The 20,125-nt window shown below is 36.7% G+C and overlaps 2 protein-coding genes across 4 annotated transcripts in view; one reads left to right on the top strand and one right to left on the bottom strand.

Moving 5' to 3' along the window:
• The window catches only part of LOC125651468 (ATP-dependent RNA helicase DDX1-like), a 211,718-nt gene that overhangs the window by 89,117 nt on the left and 102,476 nt on the right, over positions 1-20,125 (top strand). The window lies entirely within an intron of this gene.
• LOC130046351 (uncharacterized) lies at positions 2,736-9,628 on the bottom strand. 2 transcript variants are annotated; one of them, XM_056153147.1, is made up of 2 exons: positions 9,191-9,628; positions 2,736-8,574 (listed from the first exon to the last, which is right to left on the bottom strand). In XM_056153147.1, the coding sequence occupies exons 1-2, from the start codon at positions 9,408-9,410 to the stop codon at positions 6,923-6,925; spliced, it is 1,872 nt and encodes a 623-aa protein (XP_056009122.1). In that variant the 5' UTR covers positions 9,411-9,628; the 3' UTR covers positions 2,736-6,922. The 2 variants fall into 2 exon arrangements, with proteins under 2 accessions (XP_056009122.1, XP_056009125.1); XM_056153150.1 differs by having other exon boundaries at positions 2,736-7,000; positions 9,191-9,619.

The raw sequence follows: 20,125 nt of genomic DNA, 5'->3' as shown, positions 1-20,125 counted from the left end.
CAAGGTCCTTGTCCTTTTGGGGCCCTTAGACTTCTGAAAGGTGTTCTCTATTTAAACATCTATTTCACTCCTGGGCATCTGGCATTGGAAAAAATGCCTGGGAAACTAAGTGATATTTTTCAAATTTGTGCTGACATAAGAGATTTGATTTAGTGGTTTATCAATCTGGTTGGGAAAACCTATGGATCTGAAGTAGTAGGAGATTTGGACTGAGAAAAGATTGTTCGTATTCAAGTGACAGATGTTCAATGTACATGTATATCCAAATTCAATTATATACCACAGTGTCCAGCAATATATAGAACAAGTCAGACATCTGATAGAACAGGTGTTTGCTGTGAATAAGAGATTTGAAAGTCCAAATTTCACTGTGATTGAATTCATGATGTAGATAACCAATAAGACGTGCCAAGAATACTCGAATGTCATTCTAGTTTAAGGGAATTTTTTTTAATGAAGATTAGAAATGTAATTGTTAATAATTTTTAGATTTATGGATAAAATCTTACAAGAAACATCAATTTGGAAAATGATATATTAGACAAATATCTTTTATCGCAATTCACCTTTGAATTAGAATGCTTTGGCTGATATAGAATTGCGTTGTGTGATGACACAATTGAATCTGTTTGTAATAGAATTAGCAAAATGCAACAGAAACTCTCATTGGTCCATATGTATAAGTCCGCCCAAATTCCCTTATACGGGAGTAGTTGGCATTTGAAAGCATGAAGGCCAGATGGAAACAAACTTCAAAGGAAGAAAGAGAAAAAGTTGTATTCTTGTATTGTTGTCTCATAAATTTAATATTTAAAAATTCCTAACATATTTTCCTACTATACTCCAAACATACCTTCAACTATTTATTACAGTAAAGCCCTGTACGACCCAAAAACTCACAGCTTTTGATGATTTTGTTCGTTGATGTATGTAGTCGTGTTAGGTAGCCAGTCAATTTGAATCCCGGTTCATTTCCATACTAGCACAATTGCGTCTAGATGTGAATTAATACCCCACAAATATTTTAGCTAAATATTTTAAATGATATATCATCTTAGTTCCATTAAATGATGATTATTATACCCCCCGAACGAAGTTCTGGGGGGTATATAGGAATCACTCTGTCTGTCTGTCTGTCCGTCTGTGCAGATTTGTGTCCGGGCCATAACTTCTTTGTTCTTTGACTTAAGCATACCATATTTGGCACACAGGTAGATCACCATGAGACGATGTGTCGAGTACCTTCATGACCTCTATATGACCTTGACCCTTGGCCTTAAGGTCAAAATTAAAGGTTTTTTACAATGGATTTGTGTCTGGGCCATAACTTCTTTGTTCTTTAACATAGGCATACCATATTTGACACATGAGTGTATCATCATGAGACAATGTGTCTTGTACCTTCATGACCTCCATATGACCTTGACCTCAAGGTCAAAATTAAAAGTTTTTACAGTGGATTCGTGTCGGGGCCATGACTTCTTTGTTATTTGACATAGGCATATCATATTTGACACATGAGTGTATCACCATGAGACAATGTGTTGAGTACCTTCATTACCTCTATATGACCTTGAACTTTGACCTCAAGGTCAAAATTGATTATAGGGTTTTGACATAGTCATACCCTAAGACATGGGTATATCACCATGAGACTATGTGTCATGTACATTCATGACCTCTTTATGACCTTGACCTTTGATCTCAAGGTCAAAATTATAGGTATATGCCATGGATTTGTGTTCGGACTATATCTTCCATTTTCTTCTACAAAGGCATACCATATTTTTACACTCAGGAAAGAGGTAATTTATACCTATTAACAACACCCTTTGGGAGATTGGGGTAAGCGGGGGGTATTGTTAGTGAGCATTGCAGCTCACAGTACATCTTGTTCAAATAGCTAAACTCACGGCAATGCGGCTTTCATTAGTCTGGACCGGTCGCCATCTCTGCCACACGAGTGTTAAGGACCATATAATGGGCTTATGTAGCATTTTTGTAAGTCAAGAGCTTATTTTACCTCTACAAAAAACTATATTTTTTAATTTCTATTAATTATTTGTGTTGATAATAAATGAAGAGTGAATACATAACTAACAACCAATTTTATGAATAGAGTTCGAATTGACCGGCTACTTAACATGGCTACATCAACAAACGAAATCATTTGAAGCTGCGAGTAACACAAGAATACACCGATCTCAGGCCTCAACCTTGCGCAGCTTTTTTTGCACTGTAAATCAAAGGTTTTTATAAGAGGTGGATCTTTAGCTCTCTGTTCCGTCACAATATTTTTTCAGAGAGCTACAGTTCTCCAGCTAGTAATTTTCTAGTCCGTCCATCTTATCTGATCACCTGAATCCGCTCGAGAAACTGAGCAGGCTGTAATCGGCCAATGAAAACTCTTGTTGTATTACATCAAATATGTCATTCAAACTGTTCAATCATCTCATTCAATTGTGTCGTCACACAATGCAATACTATATCGGGTAAAGCGTTCTAATTCAAAGGCGAATTGCGATAAAAGGAAATTGATGCATGTTTCTGAAACATTTCTTGTTTAAAATTTGAATCAGATTTATAAATTGTGGTAATTGATAGATAAGATTTTAATTAGAAAACTACATTCCTTTAATTGAAGATTGCAGCCAAGATAGTTTGCTTTGTCTGCCTTTTCACAATATTATTGAATTATCTTTCAGCCACTAGTGAGAATGAAAAATAAACACCAATTGGTACTTTACATGAATTTATTGAGCAATGACATCATAAAAACACAATACACCAGTGTTGGATGATACTGGCCGCAAAAATTAGTAGGAGTCAAGGGAGACAACTAGGATACCATAAACCAATGGGCAAACTAGTGGCCTCGCTTTGATGCGAGTGCCAAGGAAACCCCATGCCTAACACGCATGGTGGCTAGGCACACAAGCTGCACAGCTTTTACACCCTGTCTCTGGCTTGCTACCTGGTTTAGAACTTTCACACCACCCAGCCTGTAGCCTCTCCTCCTTTTATAGAGGTAGAGGGGGTCTGAGCACTGAAATGCTGCAGACCCCAAGCAGTTTCCAGTTATTCCACACATTTGCTCAATGGCATTTAACTTCCATGTTAACACACAGCCATGAGACATCCCTCATGCTTTGATGCAGATGGGCAGAGACAACAGGTTAAGCTTGTACACTTATTGGCCTTAATGTTTCCCTGACTCCTCCCCCTTAAAATTGCGACAAATGTAAGAAAAGAAAAATTATCTGGATATTTATTCAATAGTCCTCTTTCGTTGACTGGTTGGCAATTAGCAAGGTGCAACTATCGTCATATGAGCAGTCCTATGCAAGTACAAAAACAGGCTCAGCTTAACTGAATCCACGCCCTGCGATTTACCTAAAAATATAACATACTTGGCGCAGATTATTTGACCAAAGTAAAACAAATTGATGGTTTACTTAACTTTTTCAAAATATGGGGAGGGTGGGTGGGTAACGTGCTGTTGTTCCTTCCACTTGAGTGGGGTGCAAAAAGGAAGAGGAAGTTGCAATACTAGTTAACTCCTCCTGATGCTGACTTTCTTAAAATAAGTTAGCTTGTACCAAGTTAAGTCCTATTGTATAATGCTATTCACTCAATTAAATGAGATTATCTCATATCCATCTCAATAATCTATATTAATTGAAGATTGCAGCCAAGATAGTTTGCTTTGTCTGCCTTTTCACAATATTATTGAATTATCTTTCAGCCACTAGTGAGAATGAAAAATAAACACCAATTGGTACTTTACATGAATTTATTGAGCAATGACATCATAAAAACACAATACACCAGTGTTGGATGATACTGGCCGCAAAAATTAGTAGGAGTCAAGGGAGACAACTAGGATACCATAAACCAATGGGCAAACTAGTGGCCTCGCTTTGATGCGAGTGCCAAGGAAACCCCATGCCTAACACGCATGGTGGCTAGGCACACAAGCTGCACAGCTTTTACACCCTGTCTCTGGCTTGCTACCTGGTTTAGAACTTTCACACCACCCAGCCTGTAGCCTCTCCTCCTTTTATAGAGGTAGAGGGGGTCTGAGCACTGAAATGCTGCAGACCCCAAGCAGTTTCCAGTTATTCCACACATTTGCTCAATGGCATTTAACTTCCATGTTAACACACAGCCATGAGACATCCCTCATGCTTTGATGCAGATGGGCAGAGACAACAGGTTAAGCTTGTACACTTATTGGCCTTAATGTTTCCCTGACTCCTCCCCCTTAAAATTGCGACAAATGTAAGAAAAGAAAAATTATCTGGATATTTATTCAATAGTCCTCTTTCGTTGACTGGTTGGCAATTAGCAAGGTGCAACTATCGTCATATGAGCAGTCCTATGCAAGTACAAAAACAGGCTCAGCTTAACTGAATCCACGCCCTGCGATTTACCTAAAAATATAACATACTTGGCGCAGATTATTTGACCAAAGTAAAACAAATTGATGGTTTACTTAACTTTTTCAAAATATGGGGAGGGTGGGTGGGTAACGTGCTGTTGTTCCTTCCACTTGAGTGGGGTGCAAAAAGGAAGAGGAAGTTGCAATACTAGTTAACTCCTCCTGATGCTGACTTTCTTAAAATAAGTTAGCTTGTACCAAGTTAAGTCCTATTGTATAATGCTATTCACTCAATTAAATGAGATTATCTCATATCCATCTCAATAATCTATATTAATTGAAGATTGCAGCCAAGATAGTTTGCTTTGTCTGCCTTTTCACAATATTATTGAATTATCTTTCAGCCACTAGTGAGAATGAAAAATAAACACCAATTGGTACTTTACATGAATTTATTGAGCAATGACATCATAAAAACACAATACACCAGTGTTGGATGATACTGGCCGCAAAAATTAGTAGGAGTCAAGGGAGACAACTAGGATACCATAAACCAATGGGCAAACTAGTGGCCTCGCTTTGATGCGAGTGCCAAGGAAACCCCATGCCTAACACGCATGGTGGCTAGGCACACAAGCTGCACAGCTTTTACACCCTGTCTCTGGCTTGCTACCTGGTTTAGAACTTTCACACCACCCAGCCTGTAGCCTCTCCTCCTTTTATAGAGGTAGAGGGGGTCTGAGCACTGAAATGCTGCAGACCCCAAGCAGTTTCCAGTTATTCCACACATTTGCTCAATGGCATTTAACTTCCATGTTAACACACAGCCATGAGACATCCCTCATGCTTTGATGCAGATGGGCAGAGACAACAGGTTAAGCTTGTACAGGGATGATGTCTCCCTTGACCCCGCCACAAACATCGATATGATGTTCCCCACCAATTGCTCTAGAGAGTATCTATCTCCTAAATGAATGACAGGTTATAGGAACCAACCACAAGTGACAAGATTCTGCAAACTATTGCGTAGGGAAGATTTTGCCCTTTCCCCCCAAAATAAATTCCAAACCACCCTGTATGTTATTTAAGTAAGCTTGATTTCCACTTTCGGCTAGATGAGTTCCGTCATACCTAAATAAACTGGTTTGATGGACGTTTATATTTCTGTCATGAACAATGCAAGCTCCGTTAACTTGAGAGGTAACAAATTTCTTAATAGCCTTATTAACCTTGCGTCTTTTTAGATCGATCTTAGCGCCACCCTTACCTAGAGGTGCACCATGCCAGTAAAGACGGGGAAGCATTGTTGACCAAATGAGCAAAGTTTTTGGTAGCAATGCATTGTAGCGATACAAGCTACATTGAATTTCATGTGCAAATCTAAGTGCAGTATTGCCAGCTGTTGTTAGATCGTTTGACCCAGCATGAATAACCAATACATCTGGTTGTGGTTGATGTTTGAGTTCTTCTGTTATCAGTTTGTCGAGGTCTTGCCATTTTAGCCCTCTTATCCCCTTCCAAAAGATGTCAACCCCTAGATTGAGGTTCTTTCCGCCCGGTCTCCTCCGTGCCTCTTCACCAGCCCAAAAAGGTATAGACGATCCTACTATCCAAACTGTCTTGAAACCTGGAATACTTTTGGCAAATTAGCCTGTATTCCATTCAACAAACCATTACATTATAATCTTATGTAGTTTTGAAAAGCATTTGACTCCCACCTTCCCAAAGATTTAATTTCTGAATCTGAAACCCCTTGTTTTGCCATATCTGTGGCTCTCCCAATTCTGAAGCTATGTGGCCTAAAATGTCCCTGAATGTCATTAAATTTAAGTGTTTTCTGTAGCATGCAATTAAACTGGTATCTTGTTACATGTTTGTAATCCATATGGATGAAAAATAAGGTGGAGTCACTGTTAGGGCGCAACCGTAAAAACTTGAGTACCCATTGCACTGGACAAGTATCAGAATTGGCATGTTTGGAAATCTGCAACGTAGTTGTATTTCCAATTTGGTCAGTTTTAGACCTTGGAATTAGAATGCTGACATTGTTCTTAGTAAGGGAAATGTGTGCCCTATGGATAGACAAGACTTCACTAACCCTAAGCAAGCCGTGATATGCAATTGAAAAAATTGTGGAAAATAATGCTGCCTCATATGGTGATCTACAGACTGATGGCAATGCTGATACTACACGTTGCAAAATAGATATGGTTAATGGGATTCGTGGATCTACAGGGTTACCTCGCTTTTTGTGCAGACCCTGCAAGGCTTTTTTGACGATGAATGATTGAGTATTATCCTGTATGCCTCTTAATTTGTGAAAATATGATAGGGCACTAATGTATAATGCAGCTGTTCTATAAGCTGTACCTGAAATGGACAAATGAGCAATAAAATTAAGCAAGTGGTCAATGGGAATAGGAAAAACCATTGCAATCCCACAGTTACTCAAGAATTTTTTGAAACTGGTAAAAGCCCCTTGATAAGCTTTGTATGTGTTGACTGAGAGGGAACCCTGGATAAGCCTGTTTGCCTCACTTTTTAAATTTCCCAAATGTTCTTGGGAAGTGGTGCTGGCCATGGATCTGCTGTTGGTGCTAGTCGTCGGAATTTGCCCCACTGTGAACGAGAGAGACAATCCGCGATAGAATTTAGCTTAGATGGTATGTGTCTTGCTTTAATTAAGATGTTATGCTTGAGACATGTTAGAACCAGTTTTCTTACAATTTTCATGACCCTAGGTGACCTTGATGTTGTTTTGTTGATAACATGTACCACTGCCATATTGTCAATGTAAAACAAGATTCTGTAGTTGGCAAATTGATGCTTCCATACTTCAATAGCTACTTGGACTGGGAAGAGCTCTAAAAAAGTCATGTCTCGGGTTAGGCCTTGTGCCAACCAACTACTGGGCCACTGAGCATATGCCCACTTGCCTGCAAAAAATATACCAAAACCCCCCGAGTCTCCCCCTGCACTGTCAGTGTAAAGTTCGAGAGTGTCGTTATTGACCCATATGCTCTTTGTAATGACTGATATACCATTAAAAGATTGAAGGAAGGTGAGCCAGACTTGGAGGTCAGCTTTCATTTCTAATGTTACCCGGGTATGGTGATGTGGTTTGCCAAGGCCGATTGTTGCATCGGTTAGTCGTCGACAGAAAGCCCTACCTGGAGCTATGACTCTACATGCAAAATTCAAAAGCCCCAATATGGACTGAAGTTGCTGAAGTGTTACCTTTCTAAAAGTCATAATGTCAAGAATTTTGTGTTTAATTTCATGAATTTTTTCCCATGGTAATTTCATGATCATTTGCACCGTATCAAATTCGATGCCCAAGAAAGTAAGAACTTGGGTTGGATATACTGTTTTGTCATTTGCAATTGGGACCCCCAGATCACTGCACAGGGAAAGAAAGGTGTCCAAGGTATTTTTGCTTATGGAATGCTCTCTGCCGCAGAAAAAGAAGTCATCCAGATAATGCAGAATAGAGGAATTTTGTGAACGATTCTGTGTCAACCAATGCAGAAAGCATGCAAATCTGTCCCAGATTGCACAACTTATCTTGCACCCAAATGGAAGCATCTTGTCATAATAGAAGGCATCGTTAAAGCAAAAACCTAATAAATCGAAATCCGTGCTATTAATTGGTAGCAACCTAAAGGCTGATTTGATATCAGACTTGGCAAGATAAGCCCCCCTACCTAATTTGGCAATAATGTCAGCAGCATCATCTATAGTTGAATAGGTTACAGAACTCTGTTCTGGGTCGATAAAATAATTTATTGAAGCATTTTCTGGATATGATAAATGGTGAATAAGGCGGTAGTCGCCATCTTTCTTGGGAACAAGGCCTAATGGAGAAACTTGCAAAGTTGGAAAAGGTGGTTCTATAAAGGGGCCTGCCACTCTCCCCAATGTAACCTCTTTACAAATCTTTTCCTCTGCAACTGAATATTGTCTGCCTAAACTTGTTAGATTTTTTGAAAACCTGGGTGATCTAGGACCAGAATATTGTAGTTTAAAGCCATGTTGAAAACCCTCCCGTAAAAAATGATTATCTGAATAATTTTGTGAGTAGTAAATGACTCTGTCTAATCTTATAGGGGTCTTGCCCAATTTATACAGCTTAGTTGGAAGAACAGTTGTTGGCTGGATGTTTTCCTCCGCATCTCCTACAGGTGTGCTTGAACCTGCATTTTGGGAAGAAATTACACTTTTTACCCTGATTGAAATGATAGCAGTATTGGGTAACAGCAGATGTGCTGCTCTGACTTGAAAATTGCTTATTATTACTGAATTGAGTTTGACTATGGAATGGACTCTGGCCGGTCACATATAGTAGCCAAAATTCCTGACTGATAATGCCCCAGGAGGATTCAGGATTGCTAGCTTTGCGGAGACGGTATTGCTCGTCGTATTTGTACCAGCCTTGGGATCTAGTGGCAGCTAATCTGATATCTCGCATGTATTTTAAAAACTCCTGGGCCCGAGCTCTGTATTTTTCCAACATAACGCTCATGTAAATCATGAAGGCATTAGTCCATTTATCAATTGTCAGGTATGAACTATCATTAGACCTGACAACGCAGAATTTTCCATCCCTGATTTTAATTTCGCCTTGACCCCCCAAACTATAGTCAATCTCTTTTGCTGATTTTAACAGCAAACCTAAATCAACAAATTGCCCATCCCAAATTTTTTGCTTCAGTTTCAAAGGGATGTGTTGACCTACATTATCAAAGTAGCTAAGTTCTGGTACAGGGGTGAAGTCAGCAACATTTAAATCTAAAGAAAAATCAGAGTTACCAATATTGCCAAAGTTGGCAGGCACAAACTCCCCCAAATCTGGTGCAGCCTCACTCCCTGGCACGCTCTCTGAAGATTCCTGGTGCTGGAAGGGGGGTTGGTTATCTCTCACTTCTTTAGTTCCAGGCTTTTGCTGCCTAGTGTTGTGGCGAGACTTTTTTTGTCCTCTGCCCCGGGCTGGAGAAACCATTCCCCCATCTCTTTTTCTCTTTGGAGGCATGGATTGGCCTTGATTGTGAAAAAGTGCTTAACGTGCTGTTGTTCCTTCCACTTGAGTGGGGTGCAAAAAGGAAGAGGAAGTTGCAATACTAGTTAACTCCTCCTGATGCTGACTTTCTTAAAATAAGTTAGCTTGTACCAAGTTAAGTCCTATTGTATAATGCTATTCACTCAATTAAATGAGATTATCTCATATCCATCTCAATAATCTATATTGTTGTAAAATGGTTTACAAATTAAACAAGAAATGTTTGTAAATTATATATGCCTCCCGTGGTGCAAAATTAAAAAGGGTTATATACATTTAATTGATAGTAGAGCTAAAAGAATTATAAACATTGAGCGGACAATATCTTATGTCCATAGTGGATTGACCCTTGGCCTTTGACCATATGACCTAAAATCTGAGGGGTCATTAAGTCTGCTAGGATGTACCAGAGTACTAAGTTTGGTGTCATTCAAAGCAAATGATATTTAAAATATAGAAGACAATATATCACTATGTTTATCACAACTCACCTTTGAATTAAGAACGCTTTGGCCGATATAGTATTGCGTTGTGTGATGACACAATTGAATCAGTTTGTAATACAATTGCGAAATGCAACAGAAACTCTCATTGGTCCATATGTATAAGTCCGCCCAAATTCCCTTATACGGGAGTAGTCAGCATTTGAAAACATGACGGCCAGATGCTAGATGGAAAAAAAAAAACTTCAAAGGAAGAAAGAAAAAAATTTGCATTCTTGTGTTGTTTCATAAATTTAATATTAAAAAAATCCTAACATATTTTCCTACTATACTTGCGGCCAAACATACCTTCAAATATTTAAAGCCCCATACGACCCAAAAACTCGATCACAGCTTTTGATGATTTCGTTCGTAGACATAGCCATGTTAGGTAGCCAGTCAATTCGAATCCCGGTTCATTTCCATACTGGCACAATAGCGTCTAGATGTGTACTAATACCCCACCAATATTTTTGTTAAATAGTTTAAATAATATACCACCCCAGTCCCATTAAATGATAATTATTCAAATAGCTAAACTCACGACAATGCAGCTTTCATTAGTCATGGGCGGCCGCGCCAGCCGGTCTCCATGTAATGGGCTTATGTAGCATTTTCGTTAATCAAGAGCTTATTTTACAGTTACAAAAACTATATGTTTTAATGTCTATTAATTATTCGTGTTGTTAATAACTGAAGAGCGAATACATAACTTACAACCAATTTTATGAATAGATACCAATAGCAAAAGAGTTCAAATTGACCGGCTACCTAACATGGCTACGTCAACAAACGAAATCATTTGAAGCTGCGAGTTTTCGGGTCGTGTGTGGCTTTAATGAATATTTGAAGGTATGTTTGGACACAAGTATATAGTAGGAAAATATGTTCAGATTTTTCTAATATTGAGTTTATGAGACAGCAACACAAGAATACACCGATATCAGGCCTCAACCATCCGCAGCTTTTTGTGACCCGTAAATCGAAGGTTTTTATAAGAGGTGGATCTTTTCAGAGAGCTATAGTTCTCCAGCTACACTGAATCCGCTCAAGAAAGTGGGTGGGCTGTAATCGACCAATAAAAACTCTTGTTGTATTACATCAAACATGTCATTCAAACTGTTCAATCGTCTCATTCAATTGTGTCGTCACACAACGCAATACAATATTGGGTAAAGCGTTCTAATTCAAAGGTGAATTGCGATAATTTGACCCTTGACCTATGACCACATCCCAAAATTTATAGGGGTCATATACTCCTTATGATGTACCAGTGTACAAAGTTTGAATTCTGTCAAGCAAAGGGTTCTCAAGATATTGAGCGTACAGTATCTTCCTATGTCAAGAGTGGATTGACCCTTTACCTTTGACCATGAAACCTCAATATCAATGGGGGTCATCTACTCCTTGGGATGTACCAAATGTGATGTCTGTCAAGCAAAGGGTTCTTGAGATATTGAGCAGACAGTATCTTCCTATCAAGAGTGGATTGACCCTTTACCTTTGACCATGTAATCTCAAAATCGATAGAGGTTATCTACTCCATATGATATACCAGTGTATCAGCAAAGGGTTCTCAAGATATTGAACAGAGAGTATCTTTTTATGTCCAGAGTGGATTGGATTGACCTTTGACCTTTTCACCTAAAAATCAATAGGGGTTCTCTTCTACTCATAACCAACCCACATATGAAATATTACGATCAGGTGATATTGAGTGGACAACGTGATCTACCGACAGACAGGTGCAAAGCAAAATGCCCCTTTTCTTTGAAGGGGAGACATAATGAATCTATAAATCGAACTAATTTCTTGATGACAGTTGCATCAAATAAGCAGCAATTTTATCATTTTCTATCAATTTTGATTAGAATGAGTACTTTTTCCTCGGGTTTAGTTCAAATTTTAAAAATTAGCATAACATAATGAGAATTTGGATAGCCATTTCGTCATGAATGCATTTCAGTTGTAAACAATTAGGGTTTTTTATATGCCCGTCTTTAGACGAAGATGGGACGTATTATGGTACAGTCCGTCCATTCGGGGTTTTCTCTTTATAATTTCATTTCATTTCATTTCCCTTTCACATATCATGCTGAAACTTGCTGTGTAACTTTTTTGTGGGTCACTCTAGATCATACTGCAATTTTGATCCATTTCGACCTTTTTTCGAGGAGTTTTGTCCCTTTATTTGGAAATAATTATTATATGGAGGGTACATAATTTGTCCACCCTACTCCTCCCACAGTTTTCAAGTGAGGGCCTTCTTATTTTGTGGAGTGTTTGTATGGGTATTGAAGATGTGCATGTGGGATGGATTTTGATTTTCTACAATTTTTGAGAAAATTACAGGTTGTTGAACTTAGTCTATTTGGAAATTAATATTCTATGAAGGGTACATAATTTGCTCACCCTACTCCTCCCACAGTTTTCAAGTGAGGACCTTCTTATTTTGTGGAGTGTTTGTATGGGTATTGAAGATGTGCATGTGGGATGGATTTTGATTTTCTACAATTTTTGAGAAAATTACAGGTTGTTGAACTTAGTCTATTTGGAAATTAATATTCTATGGAGGGTACATAATTTGCTCACCCTACTCCTCCCACAGTTTTCAAGTGAGGACCTTCTTATTTTGTGGAGTGTTTGTATGGGTATTGAAGATGTGCATGTGGGATGGATTTTGATTTTCTACAATGTTTGAGAAAATTACAGGTTGTTGAACTTAGTCTATTTGGAAATTAATATTCTATGGAGGGTACATAATTTGTCCGCCCAACTCCTCCCACAGTTTTCAAGTGAGGACCTTCTTATTTTGTGGAGTGTTTGTATGGGTATTGAAGATGTGCATGTGGGATGGATTTTGATTTTCTACAATGTTTGAGAAAATTACAGGTTGTTGAACTTAGTCTATTTGGAAATTAATATTCTATGGAGGGTACATAATTTGTCCGCCCAACTCCTCCCACAGTTTTCAAGTGAGGACCATCTTATTTTGTGGAGTGTTTGTATGGGTATTGAAGATGTGCATCTGGGGAAGGATTTTGATTTTCTTCCATTTTTGAAAAAATTACAGGTTGTTAAACTTGATCCATTTTGAGGAAATCTTGATTTTTAAGCTAAAACCCTTTGTTCATATGAAAGTTTGTCACAGCCTCATGATGGCTGATACTACCTGAAGCAAAGTTATACAAATTATAGCACAAGAAAAACACCCTATGTAAGCATTTCACGGGCGTATTATGTACCGTTTGCGGTACTCTTGTTAGATACATAGGGGTATGAACTGTGATGCTTCATGCCGGCATACTTCATGAAATGCATTGTTTACAACTGCATAAGGATATAGTTGGAAAGTCTAAGAAATGTGATGATGTTGATCGAGGGGGACCTTTTAACAATAACGATTACCACTCAAAAAAAATATATTGGATTTTAATGTTCCTTGCAGAAATTATTTGAAATCTTCCATCCAATTAAGACATTTTAAGTACAGTTTGGCAATCAGATAAGTTAAAATTCTTGAGATATGAAGTGTATTATTATCCAATAATGGTTGTTGTCATAGTGTTGATCGATAATATGAGTTCCAATTCTTTTGAATTTTATCATTGTGTCAGATAAGTATTGTGGCCCATGGGCTTCTTGTTTATGATTAACATGTTTGGCAGCAATATGTTATCACCAAATTGGATTTTAAATCAGTTTTTGCAATGAGAAATTTGGACTGGCTATATTTATTTTTTACAAATTTGAGCAAAAATTATCAACGTCTTGTAGCTTTAAAGGGACGTCTGATTCACGATTTTCCTCCAAATTTTGTTTTTCACTTTAAATGATCAAAATCTACAGTCTACAGGGTTTCACAAAAAAATTAAGGTTATCCATCATGACAGAAGCTCATTATAGAGAGTTTATTATTTGTTTTGAAAACAAAGATTGAGGTGTGTTATTGTTTACGGGTTTTTCAAAATAAATGGATATTGATCCAAGATTATTATATATATATTACATCTAAAGTATACTTTAGGTAAAATGTGTCGTTTAAAAGTTAAAATTTGTGATTGTACAAAATGAAGATGCTTTAAATTACAAAATTAACGTTTCACTGATTTGTTTGTTTACATAAAAAGTTTAGATAACACTGAGTCTTTGTTTAGATAACACAGAATCATGCGAAAATATTGCTCTTATCCTTGCATTCAGACGGTCCAAATTTTGGTTATCAGCATTAGATGAGCTATATTTTTAATTTGTAACATCAAAAATGAAAAATATTTCTTTCGAAAAACGTGAACCAGTCCCTGTAATGACATTTTAAAAAAAAAAAATGTCTTGAATCAGGATGAATTTGGAACGTTAAAGGATCTAAGATTATCCAAATCCGGGGTGGCTATCAAATAAATTCTGTTTAGTGTATTGGTAAACATCCAAGAAACTGAATTAAATCAATGATCAGAACAGGAAAACATCAGATGTATAATTTCTTCAGAAATCTGTGTGAAATGTTGGGATCAGGCTATTTGTTTTTAGTTTGTCACGAACATCTTTGAATTAATGTAAAGCTAATGCTAATCAAGGTTCATCAGCATACTCAAGCAGAGTCAATGCCTTCCAGAATTAGATTCATCTATATTCTGTGAAAGTAAAATATCTTCGCTTTACAGAGATTTCGATGAATTATTTGTTATGAATGATATTTTTGTGTACAGAGTTTTAGAGAAATCAATGAAGAAGTTTCAAGCCATTGGGAATACAAATTTGATTGAAATGTATTCCCATTTATATTCTTAAACTCTTTTTAGTGGTAGAAATAAGGGACTGTTTCAATAGATCTTTTTATGTGTCCTCTACCAACCACAGACTATGTTGAAAACTATTAAATTTGATCATATCCTGTGGAATCATTTTAATTCGTGGAGGCCAATCAATGTTTGTGGGTAAGCAAAATTTTGCTGGTTCATGGGGACATAATTTTGTGGGTAAGCGATACAATGTCACTAGGAAAGATAACTCCACTTGGTTTAAAAAAATGTTTGAAGACACGTAAATTTGTGGGTAAGAATGATCCACAAAATCCACGAACATCAATCCCCCACGAACAATGATGATACCACAGTAGTTAAAAATCATAACAATTTGTTGTTGAGTGTTGGAATTATTCAATCAAATTGTTAGTAAAAGTCAGTTGCAGTGATAAGTGTTTTACACAGAAGGTTTACCAAGTGCAGGAAGAACAGCTCGCATTGTTGAAATAAAAATCAATATCAATTTTAAAAATTCAGTCAATGAACAATAAACAATACAAAATACATGTTTAATGTGAATGCATGTACAGAAGAGAAAACTACATTTGTAATTAAGTAATGGCAGCAGAAAAGGGGTAAGTTTATAACTTTAATCATGTGGTTAAAATCATTATGATATCAGACACAAAGACAATAAACAACACCCCACCCACCTCAAGTTTACCAGATTTTATTTCAATAAACAACACCCCACCCACCTCAATTTTATCAGATTTTATTTCAATAAACAACACCCCACCCACCTCAAGTTTACCAGATTTTATTTCAATAGTGTTTGAAATGTCTAAAATTGTTGACATGGCTGATAACCATTTGGTTTGTACTAAGTGTTGACAGTTAGAAATCCAGTATATGCAAACTCAGTGCCTGTTCATAAAAGTGCATGCTTATAGTAATGCATAAACATTCATACCATCTTCTCTCTCTCAATAGGCAACTAAATGGGACAGTCCTTCGGATGTGACTGCAAAACCTGAAGCCCTGTATCACAGCAGGTGTGGCACGATAAAGATCCCTCCTTGCTCAAAGGCTATATTAGCACTGAGCATAGGCCTAAATTTTGCAACCCTTCACTGGCAATGATGACGTCTGCATATGAGTGAAAAATTCTCGAGTGGGATGTTAAAAAATATACAATCAATCAATCTCTCTCAATGCCCCAAGGGTATAGCCTACTGCTAATTGTAACAGGGACCATTACAGATGTCCCCCAAGTGTCTTCATCTTCCAAGTGGTACTTTTTGATTGAGCAATGAAGTCCATTTGTATTGTTCAATCAACATGTATATTATATTGCAAACAGTATGAATTTTGCTGTTTCCTTCATTTGTAAGATAATTATACAAGTTAAAGCATTATCCAATCAAAATCAAACAGGTATGCTCATGCATCCTTGTCAGTAATTATGACAATGCCTATTTTAAAATGTCAAAAACCTTACAATGAATTTACAAACCAATTCATTGTTGAACAAAGTTATAGACTTTTTAAGTATCATCCAATCAAAATGTGGGACTCTTGCATGCACATGCACATGGCCAACCAGACACATCAAAGGGACTGACTCTTGATTTTTCGCAAAATTTTGTTTTTCACTTTTGATGACCAGAGTCTACTGACTAATGTGTTCAAATGATTTCACATAAAAATCAAAGTTATACATTATCCCTGAAGCTCATTTTAGAGAGTTCATTATTTGTTTTGTAAACAAAGATTGCGGTATGTTATTGTCTACGAAATTTTCAGAAGAAATGGATATCGATCTAAGTTTATTATATCTTTCACATTTCAAGCATTCTTCGGGTAAAATGTGTCATCTAAAAGTTAAAATTTGTGATTATGCAAAATTAAGATGTTTTATATAACAAAATTGATATTTCACTGGTTTGTTTGTTGACATAAAAAGACTCGAGTCTTTGTTTACATAACACAGATTTAAGGCTGAAATATTGCTTTTATTCTTGCATTTAGTAAGTCAAAATGTTGGCTGACACCATTAAATGAGTTATATTTTTAATGTTTCATATCAAAAATAAAAAAAATATTTTGTTCAAAAATCGTGAACCAGTCCCTTCAAGTCTTGCTTTATACCTAAAAGGCAAATTTCAAAACATTCCCAATGATAAAGGAAGCAGTATACAGACTACATCAATGAACCGTTCTGTTATTGTTCCCTTCCCAACTAGAATCATTTCATTCCGATGCCAAACCATTCTGTTCAACCTGTTCAGTGTTCTGTTCCCAGACCAAACCAATCCATTCTCATCTAAATCTGTTCAGTGTTCTGTTCCCAGACCAAACCAATCCATTCTCATCTAAACCTGTTCAGTGTTCTGTTCCCAGACCAAACCAATCCATTCTCATCTAAATCTGTTCAGTGTTCTGTTCCCAGACCAAACCAATCCATTTTCATCTAAACCTGTTCAGTGTTCTGTTCCCAGACCAAACCAATCCATTCTCATCTGTTCAGTGTTCTGTTCCCAGACCAAACCAATCCATTCTCATCTAAATCTGTTTGTTCTCGATAAAGCTTTCGTTCCCTCAAACCATTCGTTCCTGCGCGGTCATTTACGGAACTCACCTAGCATTATCGAGTCATTAGAGATCAACATGGCGCTTGGTCAGGGACAAAGAAGACAAAATAGAATTGTTGATGGAAAGAACAAGAAATTTGTACAGTAGGTTTTTTTTTATCAGTCACAAAGGGGTTTCAAAACCATCAATATAAGTGTGTTTAAATCATTTTCAAATGAAGTGTATGGAAAAACTTCATCTGATTAAAATTAGACTTGTAAATTCTGCTCCTCTACAATACACTCCATACAAATAGAATTTACAAGTCTAATTTCAATCAGATTGGAAAAACTTCCGCAAGGAAATTCAATCTCTCACTTTCTTTCTCACTAACATAAGTATGTATAAAGTGCTGAAAAGCAGAATTTGAAATAAAGTCCAAGCTTGGCCCAAAGCATACTGTTCTCTACCCATTACCATTCTCCTCTCTGTTTTTAATCATTCCATTCATGCCAAGAACAGTGCAGCATTTGTTCCCCAATCATGGAGAGTGTTTGTTCCCATTCATTCACTTAGTAGTTTGCTGCAGGGTATGTATTTATTGCAAGTTAGTGACTAGATTTATTTGGCTATAATCTTGTACACAGATGATGATCAACTGAGATGTCCTAATCACACCTTGTATAAAGGGATAATAATGACATCTCAATCAGCCATCTTTAGCATATCTTATGAATTGAGACCACTCCTGCAATACAAAGAATGGAGTCGGAAATAGACGCCTAAGTACACTGATAGAGTCATAGAAGAAAAATTACCACTGAGTGTGATATATTACATTTTACAAATTAGTTAATCAATTGCAGGATTGTAAAGTCAAGAAAGGGACTCGTTTAAATTCATGGAAAGACCGTGGTAGTTACTCATTAGTAATATGACACTCAGAGAGACTGTTAGGTGAAAGTAGAGAGACTGTTAGGTGAAAGTATTAACTGTAAATCATTTGGTGTACAATGCTTTTGACTCCAGATTAATGTCATTATTTTGTGGTATAGGGATTCATTTCACAGACCTAGCTCTAATTGCTTGATATATGGTATCCTGCAAAATTGGATTAAAAAATACTATAGAAAAAGTTCAAGGAGATCAGTGTTTTGGGGGGAAGCCTTTGATAGAAAGAATGGTATATATTGGCAAAGGTGAATACCATATTTTATCAAATGTTTTTCTTTTTATGTTGTGCATTAACATTTGAACATTTTTCAACTTTTCAAATACAGTTGAATTTTGGTATCTCAAAGTTGAGGCAACTGTCATTATATATAAACTTTGAGATATCTGGAGGTTTGACTAATGAGGGTCAGACTTGTATTTGGTAAATTTATCATGATGTGTTGGTTTTACATTGTAATATAGCTCAACATATTTTGAATGTTTGTGTTTGTCATTTCATTAATGCAATATGTTCTGTAATACAGGGCGAAGGGCCATGAGAGTGGAGCTCTACATTTTGGTCAAAATGGCATTGATTTGAATGCAAGCGCAAGGACATGCATTTCGCCAATTTGAATCTCATCTACCCAAGTTCACATCATTCTGAGACATTAAATAAAATCCATAAAAGCATGTAAACCATATTTTCTCAATCATATAATCACTCCATGATTATGGCCTGGATTTCTCGAAAGAAGTTTAAGTCAAAATTTGGACTAATTAAGTCTGAGATTTCACTCAAATTTTGACAGCTCAAATAAAAGAAAACTCAAACTTAAGTTTGAGAATTTTTAAGAAATTCAAGCTATGTCTCCTAGGTTTGTAAATTTGATAAACGCCAATGCTAAAGATGATGTCACAATACACTTTTTACATCAGTTGCTTTGTATTTCCCACGTTCAATGAATAGGTGAATCGAAGTGTAAATTCTTATAATTTAGTTCTTATTGTATTTTAGTCTCTCATTGGTCAAACTCAAATTGAATATTTTTGTATTTCACCTGATTTGGTATGTGGACATATCCCCTTGGCAACCAGGTGCCGTAAGTTTTTTTCTTTCAAAATCTATATCACTGCACTGTTTTGGGCTTTCTATGGAATAGAGAGTCAATGTGTGCAATAAATTAAGATACTTTGGTTTAATACGCAGAGTGTTTTCTCGTTAAGCAAGACGTATAGAATCTACTTGTATGCAAACTGTTGTACTTTAAACATCTTTCTCTGTATGATGGTTGAATAATGGAATAAAACAAAGATGTTATATTTGAATTACTGATTCACCAAGTAAACATTGCCTTGTTCATTTAGAAATACATTTCTCACTGGGGAAAGGATTGCTTCATTGCTTGATTCACCTCTCAACAAAGCAAAAGGGAAAAAAAATCATGTGTCACATTTTATCACATATGACAACACTTACAATGACATTTGTCACTTTCTAATACATATTTTCTTGTTTCGGATTTACTATTAGCAACATTGTTGCATGCAAACCCTGAAGGGCAAGTGAATTAAAATCCGCAATGATAGCATTTTTAGCCGAGTTGCGTAGCAAATCTTGGCTTTTAAATTGGCGAAGGATGTCCGGGCGGTTGGGCGGCGTCCACAATTAACTTTCATACTTTTTGGTGCATCTTTGTGAGACTTACATAACATGATCACATTCAAAAGAGGAAGGTTCCTATTTATTTTCAGGTCAAAAGGACAAAGGTCAAGGTCTCTTTGTCACTAAATGCCATAGATTTGAGCTTGTCTGGTCTCTAACTTTCATACTACTTTGTTCATCTTTGTCAGACTTGAATATTTTGATAACATCCAAAAGAGGAAGGTTCCTATTTATTTTGAGGTCAAAGGTCAAGGTCTCTTTTTCACTATATACTGTAGATTTGAGCTT

The sequence above is a fragment of the Ostrea edulis genome, chromosome 1 (assembly GCF_947568905.1).
Source record: "Ostrea edulis chromosome 1, xbOstEdul1.1, whole genome shotgun sequence".
NCBI classification, from domain to species: Eukaryota; Metazoa; Mollusca; class Bivalvia; order Ostreida; family Ostreidae; genus Ostrea; species Ostrea edulis.
This window is presented reverse-complemented; position numbering and strand designations above follow the sequence as displayed.